This window comes from Onychomys torridus, chromosome 1 (genome assembly GCF_903995425.1).
Source record: "Onychomys torridus chromosome 1, mOncTor1.1, whole genome shotgun sequence".
In the NCBI taxonomy this organism is placed as follows: Eukaryota; Metazoa; Chordata; class Mammalia; order Rodentia; family Cricetidae; genus Onychomys; species Onychomys torridus.
Genome location: NC_050443.1, coordinates 84,916,487 through 84,939,211, shown reverse-complemented (window position 1 = coordinate 84,939,211; position 22,725 = coordinate 84,916,487). Strand labels below are relative to the sequence as shown.

General features: G+C 39.5%; 1 protein-coding gene across 2 annotated transcripts; it reads left to right on the top strand.

Annotated features, from left to right (window-relative positions):
• The first annotated feature begins 5,237 nt into the window (after window positions 1–5,237).
• LOC118578763 (interferon-induced very large GTPase 1-like) lies at window positions 5,238–21,252 on the top strand. Of its 2 annotated transcripts, none has more exons than XM_036179964.1 (3): window positions 5,238–5,318; window positions 8,914–9,045; window positions 13,578–21,252. In XM_036179964.1, exons 2-3 carry the CDS (start codon window positions 9,042–9,044, stop codon window positions 20,879–20,881), a joined length of 7,308 nt encoding a protein of 2,435 aa, XP_036035857.1. In that variant the 5' UTR covers window positions 5,238–5,318; window positions 8,914–9,041; the 3' UTR covers window positions 20,882–21,252. The 2 variants fall into 2 exon arrangements, with proteins under 2 accessions (XP_036035857.1, XP_036035850.1); XM_036179957.1 differs by having other exon boundaries at window positions 8,910–9,045.
• Window positions 21,253–22,725: the final 1,473 nt, after the last annotated feature.

Below are 22,725 nucleotides of genomic sequence, written 5' to 3'. Positions count from 1 at the left end.
TTTATTGACAGGGGAAGGGGGTATTGGAGAGGGAGAGAGAGACAGACAGACAGAGAGACAGAGAAATAGAGAGACCACGTGGAGGGAAGAGAGCAGAAAGAGAAAAGGGATGCACAGAGGGCCCGCATGCCTTTTAGGCTGGGCCACATCCTAGGCTGATGATGTAATTAGGACAGAACCCTTACATCCCAGACTTCCACTTATTATTAAAAAAAAAAAGAAAGAAAGAAAAAGAAAAAAAAAAGCAGGTAGATGGGAATAGGGGCATCGTTCCTCTCAAAAACTGCTTCCAGCTGATTTTGGGGCATTGGTTGGCTCTTGGGGGAATGGTAAAGAGAAGTCTTCCGAGGTAGACAGGCATTGTGGGATGCTGTCTGTCATCTGTTTGTTCTGGAGACATGTATCCCTCTTGGCTGTGGCTAGGAACCTTCTGTCTGACAAGATGCTGGTGACATAGAAAAAAGCTTAGAGAGAAAACAATCATTATTATTTTATGTTTTTGTAGATCCGGCCAGTCCAGATGGATTTTGAAACATGTTAAGTTTTATCAGAGACAGATTATTTTAAGGCACCTGTTTACTAATTCGGCATCCAGGAGACAGGTGATCAACTGTTAAAAGAATCTCACAGTAATAGATGTTGACATTAAAGTATTTTTGTAGCGCCCAGACACTTTTGGGTCTGGGGGTGTAAGTACCTTTTAGTTGTTACAGTTTCTTACTTGATGATCTTTGGACTCTGGCTTTGTGGTGGTCCTGTACCATTAGCTGAACAGTGAGTTAGAACATGGAACTGGAAAGAAAAAAGCTTATGGTACATGAGAATTTATTTATTTATTTATTTACTTACTTACTTACTTACTTACTTACTTATTTTTGGAATTAGGGACAAGGCAAAGATCAGGGACCTGTCTGTATGCACATAAGAAACACAGGCAGTAACTTTGAAGTGAGACAATAAGCTCTTATTTTAGTTGGAAATCTTTTTTCATTAAATAACTCTGAAAGTGCAATTAAATCTGGTGAGGTAAATAAGGCTGTCCTCTGTACCTGACAATAGAAAGGAGAAGTGACATCCCAAAACTCCTAGGACTGAGTCAGTGGGTCTGGTATCCAGAAGGAAAGAAGCAGATCGCTTCCCTGCTGCGTTCTTGGTTCCCTGCCATGTCTGTAGCCAAGCGTAGGTCTGTTGGAGGTCTTAGCTTTGTGTACCCATGCATCTTGGTGCCTGGGGGCAGTCAACTGACTGGTTGTCTTTCTAGGTGGCACTTTTAACAAGGCTGTGGATGGCCTGGCAGGGCATTCGATAGCCCGTGGCCTTTTTCTCACTTAAAACAGGGACCCAACAGCTTTTGGGAGTAAGCAAGTGCCAGCACTTGGCAATTTTGTTTTCGGGCTTTTATCTCTTCCCTGGCACACCTTAAATGTCACAGATGACTCTTTTGCCTATGGGGTCAGAAGCCTTCCTCTCCACATGCTTAAGTTTTAGTTGGGGAGGTCTGGGGAACAAGAGACAGATTTTATTCCATGTCTTGAATTTTTTTTTCTCATGATTAATGGCTTAAGGACAGCTTTTGGAAGATCTGCCAGTAGGCAGACTATAAACTGATCCTTTTGGAAGACTTGTCTGAGGCTATAAGCTGATTTTTTTTGGCTTAGGAGCCATCCTGACTACTGTAAACTTATTTGTATGAATCTTAGCCACTTTGAGACCTGTCTGTGCTTCTCAAGGCATTTGAGAATGAGTGGGTGGAGTTAAGGTGAATTAGAGCTAGAGTCAGTAGAAGCCACCCAAGCCCGCCCATTAGAGCCCTCCCACTGCCGACAGAAGTCAGACAGGAAAGGTTGCACGTGGCAAACGCAGAAGTAGAGGAGGGAGAAGGATTTAGAGCTTTAGCAGAAAGCTTGGGGATAAAGTAACTTTTTTATTTGCCCATTTGCTGGCAGAAGTTCCTGCAACTCTGTTATGTGGCCAGATTTACTGGTACCCGTCCCTATCCTCCAATGTAGGTGGTAAATGTATCTGCCCCTTTGTCCCATAGCTGTAGCCGAGAGAAAAATAAGAAATTTAAATAACAAATCAGGATCAGACTCCAATCTTGGGCATCCGCAAAGAGTGGAGAAAGATCTAAGAATCAGCTCAAGTTTGCCATCCTCTTCATCAAGGGATGGGAAAGGCTGCGACTGCACTGCAGTTGGCCCACCATTGGACCCTAGACAGCATTGACCCCCTCATCAGGGGCGAAAATGTACCTGCCATTGCCAGCACAGCCCGAGGACAACCCCCAGGGTGTCTGTCACAAAAAATATAGCTCAGACTACAGCCACAAGAGCGGCAGACTCACTGTGGTGAAGAATCATAGCAGTAGCAGGGTAGCTGTATAGGGGTCCAGCAGAGGCAGTGAGGACGCTCACATGCTCATGGTCTCAAGGTCTTGCTGCATGGGGGAGAAGGCGGCAAGCAGCAGCAGTCAGCAGGTCCTCAGTTGGTGTATCTGAGTCTGAACGGCACCAGATGTTGGTTAAATAGGTGCTGCTCATGGCTGGCCGCTTCCCATAGCGGCCATGCCAATGGAACGAGAGTGCTGGAGGAAAGTCATGAACCATTGGTTAAAATGTCAGCACTGGTGGCTGGACAGCACTTTTGGTTGGCCGCTGGTAGAGAGTGCTGGACAGAAGAGTCAGTGTAACATAGTTACCTTTTAGAGCTTTATTGGGAGAGAAAGGGAGAGAGAGAGAGAGAGAGAGAGAGAGAGAGAGAGAGAGAGAGAGAGAGAGAGAGAGAGAGAGAGAGAGAGAGAGAGAGACTGCCTTGGGACACCATCGCAGGCTGATGATGTAATTAAGGACAGAATCCTTACACAGGCAAGCTGTGAATCATGGAGCAGAGAGATAAAAAGCTTGGAACATATTGTTATGCTACATGGAGGTCAGCCACATGGTGGATAAGCAGTTACACAGCTTGAAGGACAGCTTTAGAAAACGCAGTAAATCAAAGGTGTCAGGGAAACTGTGGTTGCAAAGAGACAGAAAGAAGCAAAGGGAGAATTACACTTTTCTGAGTAATTCAGTAAAAGGGGCAGACTTAGGAAACTGTATAGTCTTGACTCTGTAAGCTACTGCACTAGAGGCAGGAATTCTGGGAAGGAAAAGAACATTGTCTCATTAAGGGATAATTATTCTACTTATCTCTAGCATGACTTAAGGTGGCTCCACTTTTCCTTGGATGAGGGAAGCGTTCCTTGGCCAGGTGATTAACTAGAGCCAGTGGTTAAATGAGCAAACGCTGACATATTTTCGCCGATGAGTAGAAGCCCTTCTTTACTGTAACATGGGCACATGTTTGTATTAAATTCTTACTGCAGGAACCAGGCTCAAAACTTGCCAAACAAAGGAAAAGGTACACCTCCTTCACCATAAAGAGCAGAAACCCGGGACTATGATGACAGTGGCCTCCAAATCAATCTATCATCTAACAACTGCTATGTGCACCAGAGACCAACCAGGCAGAGAATTTCTGACTCTTCCTGGGGATTGAGCTTGGCTTGATTCCCTGCTGTTAATGTGGCCCAATCACATGCTCACCTGATGGGCCTGAACACACCAGCCTGTTCCTTTCCCCTTGCAGCTAGACTTCCACCCAGAAGCTTGGCTGTGGACCATGGCTACTTCCCCATGGCTAGTTTTGGGTTCCTTATCTTATCAATACAGACTCTACTTGTATTTCTCAGTCCAGTTCTCAAACCTCTTGAACGCTACTATAACCTCTTTAACATAACTTCATTATGTAAATTGCATATATGAAAGAACATTTATTATGTGCTATGTGATACGTGATATGAAAGTTAATATTCAGTAGTTAAAATTAAGACAAAATAACCTATATTTTGCCACTATCAAATTACCAAAATAGGTGGGATTATCTGGGAAATTGCAGTCACTGAAAATGGAGAACCTTACAAAATTTTGTTATTTAATAAATTCTGATACTATGGAAAGATACAACTGTGTTTGTCTGTTTCTGGCATGGTGTGCTCCTGACAAGGAACTTGCAGGCAGAATCAGAGACTGCCTTTCAGAGAAAGATGTATAAGTTGTCAAGTGTTATATTTAGTCAGGATTCTGTAGAGGAACAGAACCAATAGAATGAATATGTATTAAAAGGTGGTTTACATGATACAGTCAGGCTCATCCAATAATGGCTGTCTCAGACTAGAAAGGCTAAGTATGTCAGTCCATAAGAATGAATGTCTCAACAGACCCAATATGGTGCTTGGGGCCTGGGGGCTTGCTGGCTTTCAGTTTGTGTTAGAAGATTGAAGAAGCTGGTTCTAATATCAGGAAAGTAACGGCACAGTAAGAGCAACAGAACAGACAAACTTCCAGCAAGAATGAAGGCAGGCAGCAGAAAGCCAAACTTTCCTTCTCTCATGTCTTTTGATGTGGGCTGCCAACCAAAGGTTGTTGGTGATGCCTAGGGTAGGTCTTAACATTTTAAACTGTCTGATTAAGAAGTCCTTCAGGACAGTGCCCAGTGGCTTGCCTTGCAGGTGGCCTTACAGGAGAAACCAGAGCTGAGACAGTGGTAGGCACTGGGCCCCACCTTGGCCAGACTGCTTAGTTATGCATCTCTTTCTTCTATTGAAAACTTACTTCCTTTAAGGACCACAAAGACAAACATGGAGGAGGTTGAAATATCTCTGAATCTCTTCATGCTTCTTCTCTATGTGCCCACATTGAATGAAACCTTTTCCTGCTTTTTGCTGTTAATTTGGCTCTTTTATTTGGCTTACTAAGGATGGGTGGTAGAACCTGGCTTGTTGGGGCATAGGATGTAACTACAAGCCTGTTAACACCATTGCTGAGGCTTCCTGCTTTTTTTTTTTTTTAATTTTCTTAAGCTCTGATTCTGAAAATATGACTCTCTTCCTCTTATCCACCTCCTCCTCTTGGTAGTTACTAAGTTCAACACCTGGGATGCCTTGTTTTTTTTTTTTCTCTAAAATCCAATAAATCTGTCCTTAAGTTTTTTCTTCAGACCATTATTGAGTTTTTATATTACAAGAATTTACACAAGGGACCCTGTTCTTGTGATGAAAGTAAAAATAGAAGCAGAAAGGAACAAAACCTCTCAACAGGAAGGAAAAGGGAGGTGCCTGGTCCTTAGGGGGAATTCAGCCCCAGCCCTCATAGAGCCCTATCTGAGCCTCAGCTGATGGTCAGCAGTTTTGCAGCCTTGAGCAAGGGGCATGATCTCCTCTCACTTCTCTCTGGAGCAACAAACAACCTGAAGACAGGTACTGGGCTTTCAGGAGACAAGTAAGTGAACAGGGGGCATTGGGTAGACAGATCAGTACAATAGACACAGAAACTAGAGTAGAATGAGCAATGATGAAAATTAGAGACACACAGTGATTGTGACATGCTAAAGCCACAGATGGGAATTTAACATTGTCATGTTACCAGAACCTAAGGCTCATAGCAAAATCAGACTTTGGTCCATGGCACCTCCAAGAATTAACAACAAAACAGAAATTGAATATTTAAACCATGCTATACTCAGACAGCTGGGAGCTAAAATCTGCCTCCCTTCAGCCTTCTTTTGTTGGCTCTTTTAATTTCTCTTTACATGTTGTGTCTTTTGTTGGGATGGGTCAGGGTACATTGACCATGGCTTTCCTTAGAAGCATTGAAAATTTTCCTTCTGTGATGATCCTCATCGTGTGGAGTGTGCACTGGTTACAGTCCCATCATGGAGATCTCTCTCCTTGTCCTCTATGATCAGGAAGACAGCTGATGTACTGGAGCTGTAAGACACTCTTAAAGGTGCCTTCTCCTCTGCTCCCTTGGTGATCTGTTTACCTGAAAGCAAAAGTCAATATATTGATTTTCCTTTTAGCCTCTGTATCCTCATTGATTTGGGCTTCTAGCTATGATTATTGAACACCGAGACTGTCAGTTATTGAACACCCAGACTGTCTATTACAACAGTACTGGAGAATGAATAAAGTTAGTTGTATAACATTAAGATAGAGCTTGACAAATAACTTTAAACAATTCTTTATTCTTTTCAGACTTAGTTTCTTTATTAGAAACCATACAGATATTCTAATAAAACATAAAAATACTTTCTCTTTAAGCAAGCTTTTTTAAATCAATATTTCATACTTTCTTAAGTGTGTGTGTGTGTGTGTGTGTGTGTGTGTGTGTGTGTGTGTGTGTTTTGGGGAGCCACAGCATACAAGTGGAAGTTCAGTGAATAACTTGGTGAAAGTCCATTTCTCCTGGCATGTGAGTTCTGTGGGTCATACTCATGCCCTTGCATGCCTTTATCCACTGAGCCATCTCACTGACTCAATATACTATTTTTAAGTTTTAACTTTTACAAACCATTTTATGATGCATGTTAACTTTCAGTTTTATTGTGCCTCTTTTTTATTTTTAATTTAGAACAATTTTTACCTTAAAATAAAATATACAAATCAAATCCTCTGTCATCTAAAATAATGTTTCTAATCTTAATACCAAGATACGTTTTGATTTCATAACACTTTATATCTTTCATTTTACTTGATATTCTTTATAATGTTGCATATTTTTGAGCAGATAGAATTTAGAAAACTCTTCTTCACAAGATATCTATATTTCAAGTAGATGCACGGGAAGCTGTATTTGAAACAAGCGAAACCTGTTAGCAATCCTGGAGACTGTTTTTCTTTTTATCCTTTTGTCTTTATAATCCTAAATTAGCCAAGAAAAGAAACTTGCAGAGAAAGCTGTTCTGCTTAGTATCTTTTAAGAGGGCAGAGCACAGGAATGTAGCAAATAGTTTTTACATATTAACAACACAATTGTCAGTTAAAATTTATTGTTAAAATGTAATATATTGTTTTAGCATCATTAAATAAATAACTTTTTAAAAGAAGTGTATGAAGTAAGTTTACCTACATTATCAATGTTACTGATGTGCGGTTCTCTTCTGAAATTTCAATTATAAAAAAGAAAAAGTAGCATAAACATTTTTGACAAATGTTTATGTAGGTGTATTTATCATTTTGTATGTATCACAACCTTTATGAAAATTTTAAATTTATCATTTGTCAATAGGGATTATTTTTGTAAAATGAATCCATGCCAATTAATTTAATCAAAGGATTTATATACATATCAAAGATATTTGATTAACATAAAGCATTTTATTTTTTTTTGTTTTACCATCCTTGGCTATTTTAAAAAATAAAATTTAACTCATTATTTTTTATGAACATGCTTAGAATATTAAGATTTATGTAGTCTTAAGTTGATAGCTTAAAGAAAGTTATTTTATGAATTAAGGAGAATTTTTATAAATGAACTATGTATTAAATAAAGTATTTTAGATGTTTATTAGCTCTTTAAAATCTTGCTTCAGGGGATAAGATATCTTCTAAGGTTGTACTTAAACCATTTTAGTAATTTATGAAATACTTTAAAATACCACTTTCTTAGGTTTATAGATATTAAGAGTACCAAAGGAGTATAGATGTATTAGATTTAGTAGTAGATGTATATATGTCATCTGTGATTTTTTTGATCCGATGTTCTTTGAGTTCATTGCTTAAAGAAGCATGTATATACCAAAACTTCTTAAATATATATGGATATGGATATGGACATTTCCAGGGCTATATGATGGAAAAAACTATCTTCCTCTGTGACAATGTGTTTGCTCCTTGGTCGAAGGTTACTTAATTCTATTTATGTCTTATACATTTGAATCCTATTGTTTTCCATTGATTTTTTAAAAGTCTCCATCAATACAATACGCCGTTGATTGATGTATCTTTTTTTTAATTTTATTTATTTATTTTTTTTTTTTTTTGAGACAGGTTTTCTCTGTGAAGTTTTGGTGCCTGTTCAGGATCGTGCTCTGTAGACCAGGCTGGCCTCAAACTCACAGAGATATGCCTGGCTCTGCCTCCCAAGTGCTGGGATTAAAGGCATGTACTACCACTGCCCAGCTGATGTATCTTTTTATTAAGCATTGAGATGTCAGTATTGTATTTTTCTCCTTTAATACTGTATACTGGTTTTTCTGTACCTTTTGTTCTTTCATATAAACTTTGGTTTATTATTCAGAAAGTAATTTGGTGGGAGTTTTGTTAAGATTATAGTGAATCTATAATGATCAAACTGTAAAGAGCTAGTGTGATAGTTCATCTGAAGAGACAACATAACTAAGTAGAAGATACCTAGAACTTATGCAATTCATCTGTATGGCTATGAAGACTTTTTCAGATAGGGTTGACATGTCAGGCAGTGAATATTGAGGAGGCACCTGCCCTGAATAAGGCTGAGATTATCAATGGAGTAGACTGCTCCAATGGCTAAGTGGGATGAAGACAACATACAGAGTGTCAAGTCTTACTTTTAACAGTGATTGCTTCTATAGCTGTTGCCACCTGCTGACATTAGAGTCCAGCTCTTCAGATATACAACATGGACTCAATTTCAGCAACTCTCCAAGGCTTTTAGCATTAGTTTGAGAGTGCAAAGGTATCATTCCTGGATTGGGAAATAGTTCTCAGGCTCTGTAGCATGTAGTTGAGCATTGCCCAACTGTCCTAACCATACCACATAAGCCAATGTAATGTTGCATGAATCCTAATTGATCTAATAATAAAAACCCAGAGCCATTTATCAGGATAAATACTGGAAGATCATAGAGACAAAGGAGCAAGTTACCAGAGAGACTTCTTTTCACAACCAAATCCTCAGGTCTAAAGGGGGGTGAGCTCCTGTCTCTACAAATCCTCAGACTGAATGGCTGAAATCCTATCTCCACTTTCCCTATATTCCTGCCTCCATCTCCCTAGTGCTGGCATTAAAGGTGTGAGCCACGACCACTACCTGACTCTGTTTTTCTTTTAGACAGGTTCAATCTCACATAGCCCATGGTGGTGGCCTTGAACTTCTTATCTTCCTGCTTTCTCTTCCCAAGTGCTGGGATTAAAGAAGTGTGTGCCCTCTGGCTATTCCTTCCTTCACATCTGGTATCCACTTATGAGTGAGTACATACTATGTTTGTGCTTCTGAGTCTGGGTTACTTCACTCAGGATGATATTTTCTAGTTCCATCCATTTGACTGCAAATTTCTTGATATCATTGGTTTTTACTGCTGAGTAGAGGCTAGCTAACAGGGAAAGACCCTAGGAGGAACACATGGATGACCCAGCAAAAGAGAAGTGGATGAGATCTACATGAGCAGACTGGGTGTTGGGGGTGGTGGTGGCAGAGGGTGAGGAGTGGGGAATGAGAACATAGGGAAATGGGAGGGTCAAGCTGGAACAGAGACAGAGTGGAAGGGCAAGGAGGGAAATACCATGATAGATGAGGACATCATGGGAAAAGGAAGAGGCAGGGTGCTGCGGAGACTCTCAGGAACCCACAAGGATGACACCACCTTGGACTGCTGGCAATGGTCCAGAGGGTGCCTGGACTGGTCTACTCTGGTGACCAGTCTAGCGAATATCCTAACTATCATCATAGAACCTTTATCCAGTGAATGATGGAGGCTGATGCAGAGATCCATGGCCAAGCACCAGGCTGAGCTCTGGGAATCCAATAAATGAGAGAGAGGAGGGATTCTGTAGGTGGGGAACATGGAGATCAGGATGGGAAGAAGTGCAGAGATGACAGGCCACACTAGTGGAAGCCCATGAACTGTAAACAAGTGGTTGTGAAGCCCCCTCAGGACTGGACTAGGCCCTCTGGAAACGGAAGATGGTTGTTTGGCTTAAATTGTTTGGGGAACACTCAGGCAGGGTGATCGGGATCCATCCCTGGTGCATGGGCAGGCTTTTGGGAATCTGGTGCCTGTGGTGTGGCGCCTTGTGAAGCCTTGGTACAGTGGAAGGGGTTTGGACCTGCCTAGGCTCATGGGAGACCTTGATTTGGGGGATGTGGGGTGGCTTGGAAGGGAGGGCTGGAGGGTGGGAGGAGGGAGAAGGTGGGAGGGATCTGTGGGTGGTATGTAGAGTGAGTAGAAAATTTCTTAATAAAGACAAAAAACGGAAAAAAAAGATGTGTATGCCACCACTGCCTGGCCTCTATGTTAACTAGTGGCTGTCTCTGCCCTCTGATCTTCAGGCAAGCTTTATTTGTTAGAGTGTAAATAAAATATCACCACAATGTAATAAATTTAGTTTTAAAATTTAGTTGTTTGTGCATTCTGTTGATTCTTTTCATCTAGGGAACCATAGGGCAATTGGAATTTCAAGAGCATAAATTAAGGAGTATGGTTTCATTAATTTACATACTCTTTAATCTGTCTATCAGAATTTTACAGTCTTCATTAAATTAGACTGTACATATTTTATTATGTTTACATTTAACTGTTTTTTGTTGGTATTCATGTAAATAGTAATGTGTTTTTAAATAGAAATACCACTCACTTATTCTTTGTTGATATACAAAGAACAACTTTTTTTATTTTAACCTTATAATGGGAGTTTTTTCTACATGCATGTTAGTTAAAGGTAGGTTTTATTATTCACTCTTCAGGATTTCTCTCATATTAAGTCATATTATCTGTGAATAAAGGTAGTTTCTTTTTTAGTTGTTACTTTCCTGTATATACATTGTATTTGCTTTTCTTACCTTGTTTGTTATCTAGGACTTCAGGTTGGCTATTGAATAAGAGTGATGGGAAGTTGGATCCTTGCTTTGTTATTGATCTTAACACAAAAATATCTGGTTTCTCAATATTAAATACGATATGACCTCTATTTTTTGCATATGCTTTTTACCAAATTAAAGCATTTTCCCTCTTTTCCTGTATGCTGAGATTTTAAAATCATGAGTGAGTGTTGTAACTGATAAAAATGCCTTTTTGACTGATGGATATAATCATGTGATTTTTCTTCTTTAGTGTACTGATATGATGTGTGTTAATTGTTCTTTACCTGTAAAGCCAGTTTGCCACATCTAGATAAATCCCAGTTGGCCATGCTGAAAATTCTATTATTTACTGTTGGATTTCATAAAATAATTGTTTCTGAGAGAAAAAAGATATTTGTTTATGTAATGTCTCAATCAGTATTTGGAAGTAAAGTAATGATGGCCAGAAAGAATCAATTAGGAGATATGATATGTTTTTATTTTTAGAGAAAAATTATTTTAAATTTGGTATCATAATTTCTTACATACTTCACATAATTCACTGGTGTAAACTAGGCCAAGTGTTTCTGTTTTTGAAAGTTTACTCATCATTGATTAATATAAAACATATAGGTAAATTCAAATAATCTCATATTTTTTCATTTTTTGTTTGTTAGGGGAATTAAACCTGGACCCTCTCCCATGTGCTCCAATGCTGAGCTCATTGCTGACTATATATAATCCTTGTATGGTCTTTGTCCTGTTCTTCTCTACTGACAACTGAGTGATACTAATGCCTCGTCATAAGATTGGCCTTACTTCTGGCTTCCAACCTTCATTCTTCATTTCAACCTGAGATTTCACAAGGCTGCATACAGCACATATATGTCTACCAATATGTGAATCATGACAAGTCAATTCATCTTCCAAAAGTTATAGATATTCTCATAGTTCTTCTCTTAGTCAGGGTTCTCACCAAAACTGCCCACAGCACTCTATTTGTTGTAATGTAGGCTTGATCCCCCATGTCCTTCCAAATTCTCTCCAATACTTATTTGTTATGCTGTTTCCACCTCATCAGGTGTTTATCAGAACACTTCAGCTCCCCAGGTGTTTAGCATAACACTTATGCTCCGCTCATCAGTTTCTGTCTTCTTCATTTAGTTCTATAACAGACCAGCTGAGAATAAAAATTTACAACAAACAGAATTTACGGCTTACAGTTCTGGATACTGGGAAATGTAAGATCATTACACAGGCACCTAGAGTGAGCCTTCTTGTATCTTCATTACACGCAGGCAGAAGAACAAAAAGGCAAAAAGCAGTTGAACTCATCGTTTGATGATGATGTTAATCTCTACTTTTGAGATAAGGATTTATTGGTGAGCAGAGAGGAGTAGGAGAGAAAATTAGAACTTAAACAATATAATCACTAGGCATGAGATTAATAATCACAAAACTGGGTCTTATAAGGAAATGAAACCAAAAACATGTCTAACATTCCTATCTACATTTTGATAAGACAAATAAATTAAATGGTTTTGTTATGTCACCCTACTCAAAATAACCTACAACCAAATATGTAGTAACCTAATTCACTATCCCCTGTAATTGATAAGAGGCACACAATAAAAAGGTCCTACAAATTAACTCCTACTCAAGAAACTTCCAGTAACTCTCCACTATGTAACTTTGAGAACAAATCCTCCTTTGCTTGGTACTCAGGGTTTGTTCCATGTCTGAATTCTTTTCTCATAGAGATGAGAACTTGGAAACACTGGTAAAAGACTCTCTGTCTGGTCTTTCTCTCCTTAATATTTCCACAAGTCTCACCACTGGCAGTACATATAGGGGCAATATATGGGTAAAGCAGCTTTACAAGGTATGACATATACACCCTAATAATAATGAATTATAATTGATTTCAAAATGCATCTTGCAGAGTAGAAAAGGAAGAAACATAAGATATGATGCCTGTTATAGCTAATAAATGCATATGAAGGCAAAATGTAAGAAAGACCTCATAGTGCTGAAAAGAAAACAATTTTAAAGAGAAATTAGAGAAGTCATTTGAAAGCCCTGGTGTACTAAATTTATATTAAGTAGAACACAGATAAATATAATAATCATTGGCCAATATAAGGGTGCCTCTGAATAGGACAGAAATTACAGGAAAATTAGAAGCATAAGTAACATATGAAATTGAAGTATGTACAACCTCATTTGTCTTATGGGTAAATGGCCTGAGAGAGAGAGAGAGAGAGAGAGAGAGAGAGAGAGAGAGAGAGAGAATAACACTGAGAAAATGAATTGGATAAAATAGTGGATTAGAATACACACACACACGCACACACACACACACACACACACACACACACAAATATGGATGGTACCTGTGCATTGGAAGCTGTACAATTAGTAGAAAGAGCAAAATGATAATCACAAATAAACAAACATTAACCAAGGCAGAGGTGCTTTTAGAAGCATGGGAGACAAAATTAATATTAAATGATTTAAGATGAACTGACAAAAACTAGGAATAGAATGAGTACATATAAGTTTCACAGAGACTAATACAGAAAAGCTAAAGAACTGAGGAAAAAGTCTTGTTTAAGAAATGAAAATCAAGTAATGTATTTTTGCATTTGAATCATTGCTTTGATTCTTGTCATACTCTAGAGTTTATGGAGGAGGAAGTGCTATAATACAGTCTATTACACTGCAATTCACAATAACAACTAGATACACAAGCTACATTTAGTACAAAGGTGGACAATAATGTGACAAAGATACTAATGAAAATACAAACTTCACAGGTAAAGGCAAAAATGAAAAGTTCCTGCAGACTTATAGACTTGTGACACTCATTCTATTAGCCAAGAAACTAACACTATCAAAAGATGGGACATAGACTAACTTAAGTGTCTGTTCTTTACACAGCCATGAACAACGAAGATAATTTTCCTGATAAACCTCAGCCCAGACTGAGAAGACAGCAAGATCTCCAGGGGATGCTGACAGAAGCGGGGTTGTCTGTTGACTACTGGCTGCCTAAGCTTCAGCAAGACCTGGGTGTGACCTGTACCCAAGCCTTGCAACACCTAGAAGAAAGAGACCTCCAGAAGCTGAAGTCCCAGACACAACATGCATGGGAGAAAAAGGCTCTGGAGAAGCTGCTTGACCTCTCAAAGCCAAAAAGTGTTACAGAGTTCCAGGAGACTCCAGGGCAGATGATAAAGAACAGGCAGAAGCAGGCAGGACAGGCACTGCAGGAACTGAGGGCCTTGCAGTCAGAAGGGAAGAACAGACAGGAAGAGGCAGTGAGGAGGAAAGAAGCAGAGCTGAGACAAGCAATGGAGATTCCTGAAGAGTGCTGGCCAATGCCCGAGGTGCCCCTGAAAGATGTCACTGAAACAATGGAGAGACAACTAAAGGATTTGGAGCAGAAACTGATCAACAGTGGAAACCTCCCTGATAGAGACCTGGTAAGATGGGCATCTGGAGGGCTGGCACTACAAGGAATTTATAAGACCTGCCACCAGAAGGACCTCGTAGCAAGAAGAGAAGAACTACTGAGGGTCCCCAAGGAATTCTTCCTCTTTGGACCTGAGCAAGGAAAAAGGATGGAAACAAAAGAATTCACATCATCTCAAGCAGAATCCATGTTCACCAAAACTGTAGAGAAGCTGGGATTTGGAGCAATGATATCAGCCAAGGGTGGACACTTGGGATTTAGTCTGGAAGGTGGTAGAGATCAAAGCAAACACTCAGAATCTGAGGATACCCACCAAACAAATTCAGAGCATTCTTATTTCTGTTCAGCCAAGTTCAGCTATGTGCCCCTAGCCTCCTTCCACTTTCGAGCTGATCAGCTTCAGTTGTCCACTGCTGCTCTCAAGGAACTGAAAATCATTGAAGAACAACTGGAACATACTGATGGACGAGACAGATTCCTTGTAGTGAGAAACAGGACTGAAAACTTCTTCAAGAGATTTGGCTCTCATGCTAATCAAGGACCTCTGCACCTTGGGGGAATCTACTGCTGGAAGGCCATTTCAGAGGGTTTCAACAGTGACCAGCTGGATCATGTGAAACAGCAGACAGCAGCAGCTTTGGATAGTTACATAAGAGGGAGCTCCAGTGGCTTTGGGATTGAAGTTGTTAGAAGGACAACAGCATCACACTCACATTATGTAAGGTCCTACAAAAATGCAACTAATCAACAGCTCCAAATCAAAGTCCAGTTGTCTGTGGCCCAGATAGGTGGACCAGCAGAAGCAAATGGAATTGTCCAGTGGACAACTGGCCTTCTTGCCAGCAACAAAACCTGGTCTGTCATTGACCAGGGACTTCAGTTGGTTCCTATTTGGGACATCATCCTCAGCAGCCACAGAAGTGATTTTAAGGAGGCCCTTCAAGTGGCTAAATGCCTAAAAGACAGCTACACTGCACTGGCTGGCCTTGCTGCTCAAATCCAGGATGAAGAATATTTCTACAATATGGGACGAGAAATTAGACTTTTTCAAACAAATATGAATTTCCAAGAGGTTTCTGATTATGAGGGGAAACTTAAGAGACTAATAGATTTCATGACAGCATTGAGTCAAAAAATTAAAAGTTATGACATTTGGACTTATATGTTTTCCACAGATTGGCAACTGCAGAATTTTCTACTTAACACAATCAACTTTCTCAAAGAAGCAGCCACTTATGTAACTCAGTTTATTAATGCTCAGCTGTGTAGACTTGTAGAACCTTGTGTCTACAAAGTGACAAACTTTCCACGGGCATCATCTACCATGGAGTCTATCTACCAGTCAGAGTCAGAGGAAGAAAAAGTCAAAATAACCTCATTTTCTGAATTCCTTAAGGTCTTAAAGGAAATTGAAAAAACACTAGTAGGAGGAAATATGAAAAATAAATCCTGGCAAACAGTGGAAGTGGCTCGAAAGGCTACATGTGACATCACCACAGCTCTGAGCTCCTTCTTGAATTTCCTCAGAGAAGCAGAGCAGCCAGACATGCAGCTGCTACTACTCTCCATTGCAGCTGGTGCAGGCTATCAGCTGGAAAGCAATGTTTTCCACCCTTTCCTGGGGTGTGCTGAGTTAAACTTCCTCCTGGATGAAATACAAACTGTCCAACATAAATACCAAGAGCTTAAAAATATTTGTAGTTACAGAGCCCAGGCATTCCTGGTCCTCCTAGCTCTGAGAGCCACTATTGGAACCACAGATATTTCTAAAGGGGAGAAAAGACAACGTTTGGCATTAGTAAGACAACATATAGGACAATTGTTGTCTGAAGAAGTTGCAAACATCCTCATAAAACATGAAACACATCATGATTGGAAAAATCTTGAGAATGATTTGAGATTACTCATTTATGGGGACTATAAAGCCACCACTGCTTCTTTGCAGATGGACATAGTGAAAAAAAAATTGCAAAGTCTCCGTAATGAAATTAAAGGGTCTTATAAACAACTAAGTATTGAAAACAATAAAAAGGGAGTGATGGACAATGAATCTTTCATACACTTACTCCAACGTCTAGGCCTAGATCATCACTATCCAAAAAAGATGAGCAGAGCTAACTTCCACCAGATCTACAAGAACTCTGTACACAAGTTCCAGGCAAGATCTGAACAGGAACTTCCTTTCTATTTCCTGCAAAAGCTACTGATGCTGGATTGCAGGTTGAGACAACTGATATTCAAAGATGATGGAAAAACAGAATACCAGGTCTCTAGAAGTTCCTGTAATATGGATAATGATGTTTTTGATCCATATGAAGAGTTATTTGAAGAGAGTGAAGATGTTGTGAAGTCATCTGCCAAAATGTCCCAGCCCCACATTCACCCAATGGACATCCAGATGGCTATTTTTCACTGTTCAGATGATCTTGCCAGGCAATATATATTGTCCAAACTTTCCATTTGTCAATTTGCACTCCCCCTTGTGGTGCCAAATCCCAACACTTCTCAGATGGAATTCTCTCTCTGGACTCTCAGACAAATTAGGAGAAGTTGGCAAGAGTCAAATAAATCATCACAGGACAAGAGCTACAGTCACAGGAATCAGCAGATGTGCTGTGTTTCTACCCCTATTGTGTCCTTCATTAGAGTTGGAAATGGCCTCTCTGCTTCCAAATCTCAGATCATGAACTCTCTCCTCAGTAAACGGAAACATGATGTATTTTTTCACAGACACTGCAGAGGAAGCAGCAAAAACTGTCTCCTGATGGAGGGAGTGGTGGAGATCTGCTGGTTCTGTCCTGGGGGCCAAGGGGAGGACAGATTTGACAAGTGTGTGGCTTTCACCAATCTTCATGGAGATGCCAAGGAGCATAGACAACAACTAAGCTTCCTGCAGGATGTGTCTTCTCTCTTGGTGATCCTCATGTCAGCTTCTGACGACAATAGAGAAAACCAAAACCTTGTCAGACACTTGTGTCAGTCATCAATACCTCTGATCTGCTTGTTGGATGATAAAAAAAATGTTTTGGGCAATAATTCTGGTAGAAGAGTGAGAATTGGCATCAGGAATAGAAATGAGGCAGAACTAACTGAGGAGCTCACAAACGCCATCAAACATTTGCTGGAACTCTCTGACACTTCTCTCAGCTTAGAAGACTGTTCACAGATAGCTCGGAGACAAGGATTCCTGGTTGATGAAGACCAGAAAGACTGCAAGGAAGCTAGAGAAAAGGCTGAGATTATAATGGCCCTACTAGCAAAACAGACATTATCAAAGATAAAGGGAAACTTATTACCTCTTCAGGGACAACTCTGGCATACTTGGTGTAAGAAAGATAAAGAACTCTATCATCTGAGAGAAAAGGGAAATCGGAGCATTGAACAACATAAAAGTGACATAGATACTCAGAAACAAAAAATACGATATCAACAATTAGAAAAAGCACTTCCTCTCAATGATGTAATGCGTTCTTTCCTTAAAATCCTTCAAGAACACAAAGGATCTCCTTCTATACATTATATCTTGCACTGGTTGAGTTTTTTTTTACACAACTTAACCAAAGGACATTTGGAAAAATTACAGCAGAAACAAAGGTCTTTGTGGTCAATGGTACAAGCAGAAAAACATAAGAAATATAAAAGCAACTCCCTGACAGTATTACAGAATCAGATAGAAGCCATCTTCACAGAGATTCATGACTGTACTTTTGGAATTGAGCACCTTCTCCGAGAAGTTGGCCAGATCTATGAAGCCCTGGAAGAAACTTCTTCCACTATAGATAAAAGTTTTCTCTCTTTCCCTGAGATTGCTGCAGACTTGATGGTAGCTGGTGTTCCCATTGAGCTGATGGATGGGGATGCTTCCTATGTACCCCTAAAATGGGTGGCAGCAGTTTTTGACAAGATCTCAGAGAAACTTGGAGACAAAAGGCTGTTTGTTCTCTCTATCCTCGGACTACAGAGCTCAGGGAAGTCCACGCTGCTAAATTCCCTGTTTGGGCTACAGTTCTCAGTCAGTGTGGGTCGGTGCACCAGGGGGGCCTATATGCAGCTTCTAAAGGTGGATGAGAAATTCACAAAAGAACTTGGCTTTGATTATATGCTAGCAGTAGACACAGAAGGCCTTCGAGCTCCAGAGATCAACAACAAATCCCAGAATCGGGACAATGAGTTGGCAACATTTGTCATTGGCCTTGGAAACTTGACTCTGATCAATATTTTTGGGGAAAATCCATCAGAGATGCAGGATATCCTACAAATAGTTGTCCAGGCCTTTCTGAGAATGAAACAAGTGAAAATCTCCCCCAGTTGCCTATTTGTTCATCAGAATGTAGGAGAAGTTACAGCAAAAGACCAAACTATGGAAGGACGAAGGAGACTGGAGCAGAGACTGGATGAAATGACAGCATTAGCTGCTGAACAGGAAGAGTGCTCCAACATAACCCGATTCAGTGATGTAATTAAATTTGATGCCAGTAGTCATGTCTACTACTTTGCTCACCTCTGGGATGGAAATCCCCCCATGGCTCCCCCTAATCCTCAATATAGCCACAATGTCCAGGAACTGAAGACTGGGATTCTTAGGATTGCCCAGGAGGAATCCAGGGGAAAGATCATGAAGATCTCAGATGTAAAATTCAGAGTTCAAGATTTGTGGAAAGCCCTTGTCAGTGAGAATTTCATTTTCAGTTTCAGAAACACAAAAGAGGTCATAGTCATGAGTAAACTGGAAACCATGTATAACCACTGGACCTGGGAGCTGAGGAGTCATGCGCTGGATTTACAGAATCAGCTAAACAATCTGATTCAGAATGGGAAAATCTTGACACTCACAACCAATGCATTGGAAGCTCCAGTTAACAACAAATATGAAACCATCCAGCAAGACTTTGACAAATATTTTGAAGAAGACCCAGATAGTGAGACATTGGTTCAATGGAAAGCAAATTTTGAACATAAGCTACTAATGCTTAAAGATGCACTTATTTCAGACATCAGAAGGAAGTGCAATGAACTAATCAGCCTTAAACAAAGCCAAGAAAGACTAGATAACCAAAAGTCACAATATGAAAAGAAATTATTAGAGAGGAGCCGAAAGTTGGCTTTAAGTGTGAAGGGTAAAGAATTAAGTGATAGAGAGTTGCATGAGAAATTTGATCAACTTTGGACAAATTGGATTGACAATGTGTCTGTGACTGCACCTTCTGTCAAAGAGCCTAATATTGATTTGGATTCTGAAAATATTCTATTGGAGTATTTCAAGAAAGAGAAAAGCATTGTTGAAAGACTAAAAGTAAAGTCTGGAGAGATGTTTGAAATCAATTATTCCAAACATGTCCAAATGAAAAAAAAATGTATTATATTTCCAAAGAGTTTAGAAACCTGCCATAAAGAGTCCATTAAGAAGACTACTATTAACATTGATTTAAGATTCAACGAAACATTAAAGAACATTTGGATTCAAAAGCGTGATTACAGTCAGAATGATTTTCATGAGATCCTGAGGATAATAGAAAATGAACTGAAATCTGTACCCCTTGAGGAAGACTATACATTTACCAGAGACTACATCATTGACTTTTCCTTATGCTTATTCCAAAGAGCATCTAAGAGTTTCAAGGAAATGCACAAGGCATTCAAGAAAGCAAATGATCCTGTGAACTACCTTGAGAGGAAGAAAGATGATTTCTTCATGAGTTTTAAGATCTCCTGCCAAGGTGCCACCTCCATCACATCCTTTGTTGACTTCCTGTGGCTAAAGCTCATTCCTGCTATCTCTGACACTATATGGGATAAAATGGGTCCTAAAATCGCTGGGGATATGAGAGCCACCTGTCCTGCATTCAATGGAAACAGGGCTAACCTGGAGAAGCATATTCTCTACTCTCTAGCTGAAGAAGAAAATTTTGATAAGTATTGGCAATACATTCATCATCCAGAATCCTTTTTCAGGGATTACATTAGTGACCACATTAGAAGATATTGTTTTGAAAAAAGAGGTGAAAAAATAACTGCCTTTTTAAAAATAAGTTTAGGTGACATCAAGAATGCCATCCTCACTGCTATTCATGAGTCCACAGCAGTAGCTAAAGATAAAGGCAGCAATGCTTCTGCCTGGTTGGATTTGTTCTGTGATCACCTAGGGAGCAACCTGATCTTTCCAAGAAGAGAGCTGATAAGCATTGAGCACCAGGAGATAAAGGATATTGAGTTTCTCAAAGAAGCCATGAGTGCAGCTTTGGATACTGCAGTAAGGAAAGTAAAAGAGAACTGCTCAAAGAAGCCCATAGTTGAAATGGTTCATGACATTGAGAAACTTCTCTCTGAACATCTCTGTGGCTGCTGGAAACAGTGTCCTTTTTGTAAAGCAATTTGTACCAACACCATTTCCCAACATGAAGGAGACCACAGTGTACCGTTCCACCGTCCTGCTGCTGTCAATGGATGGCATTGGTATAAAACAGACCACTTTGTTATTGACTGCTGTACTAGTTCAGTAGCAAGTGATTGTTCATTTATTTTAGATGACCTCCAGAAATTCCCATACAAGAAATATCGAGAAGCAGGAGGTAACTTTGCCACATGGAGCATCACCCCAGACTCATCTACCCAGCCATATTGGAAATGGTTTATCTATCACTTCAGATCAGAGCTAGAAGAGAAATATGGAAAAAATTTTACAAGTACAGGAACAATTCCAGATTCATGGACCAAAATCACAAAGCAAGAAGTACTTGATGACTTGAAAAATAATATTTGCCACAAATAGAACACTGGCACTAACATAATAATTTCACATTATCTAAAGGAGTCTAATATCAATTTCTAACACATCTTCATGCTTCTACCTTATAAATTGAATTACTAAAAAATAAATCAGTTACTATTTCAAGATTTGAAGATTTTTGACTAAAAGGACTTCATTTTTCTGGGACTTGATATCTTCTACTTTATACATAATGTACTAAATATGTTAATTTTTTGCTTGTTTACTTTGATTTTTATTCTTGGAGTTGGGAGTGTTGTGGTTCTCATATATTTCTTATTTTTGTTGTTTATGTGTGTGCTTGTTTGAAAGAGAGAGAAAAATAAAAATTGTGTGGGTAGACAATGGGGAGAACGTGCAAACAATTGGGGAAGGTGGAGAAACAATATCAAATATATAGTATATAAACAATATTTTCAATAAAATAAAGACTATAAAATGTTTTAAAAAAAACCTGGTGTTGCATGTAGGTCTGAGAAGGAATCATTCATGGAATTACATTATGGTGATCAGGTAACCAAGGCTGATGTTCAACAATGATCGTCAGTTTGACATTATCTAGAATCATCTAAGGGACAAGACTCCAGATCACCAGTAAAAGGTAATTTTAGATTACATTAGTCTATGCCTGGGAGAGATTTAAGGATTAGATTAATGGAGATGGGAAGATCTTCCCTAACTGGGAAGCACCTTTTCCTGAGCTGTGCAAAAAGGAGAAAGTTACCTGAGCACTGACCATACATTGCTCTCTGTTTGTTGACCAACAATGTGGTGAGACCATCTGGCTCAAGTTCCAGCCTCTGTAATTTCCCCCACTCTGAACTTAATCAATGAGCTGGAACTCTGCTTAAGTTGATTTTGTGCCAGTAATATGTGATACTACCATATTATATGAGGTTATTTTCCACTCTTGGGATAAAAATACCATAACCAAAAGCTACTTGCATAAGAAAAAGATTGTTTTGGCAAAGGTTCCAGAAGTCTAGGGGTTCATCTCTAGAAGCACAGCAGCTGGAAGCAGGAGTAAGGAACTGAGAGACCACATCTCAGTTGTACACAGGAAACAGAGAGTGTGAATTGTAAGAAGATAGAGCTACAAACTATCAAGCCTGGCTCTAGTGTTATACTTCTTAGAGCAGAGCTACATAGGCTAAAGAAAGAGGTATGTCTTAGAATTTTCATACCTCCCCCAACAGAGGCACCAACTACCAAACAAATGTTCAAATACATAAGCCTATGGACCATTTCTAATTCAAATCACAGTTTTCTAACTCAGACCACTGGAGGCTCATGGCTATACCATAACGCAAAACCCATTCAGTCCAACGGGAAAAATTTCCATAGTATCTAAAGGTCTCAAACATTCAACTTCAAAGTATAAGTAAATTCTGAGACTTTAGACAAACTCTTAACTTTGACCCAGTGAATAATAATAAAAAATAAAAATTTATAAAAGAACTACATATCTCCAACAGAGACACAGAATGTAAGTTCCCATTTCAAAATGGGGGGGGGGGACAGGGAAGTATAGTGAGGAAAGAGTAGAGCAAAGCAAGACAGAAATCGATCAGGGAAAATACCAAATCCTGTAGCTGTCTCTGGTGTGTGAGGCTTCAGACACAAAGGATTTTCTTGACTCCAGACCTCCAGCTTTGCTGCCTGTAACATCCGGTTCTCACTTACTGTTCCTTCCATTCTGTATATGCAGCTCCCTTGGCAGATGCCTAGTGCCTCAGACATCTCCAGTATCTTGAGGAAATGTGGTATATTTGTTTCTATCATTTTGAGGAAGATTCACATTGATCCCTATGGTTTGCAGCTATAGAGTGCAGCAGTCTGGACTCCCA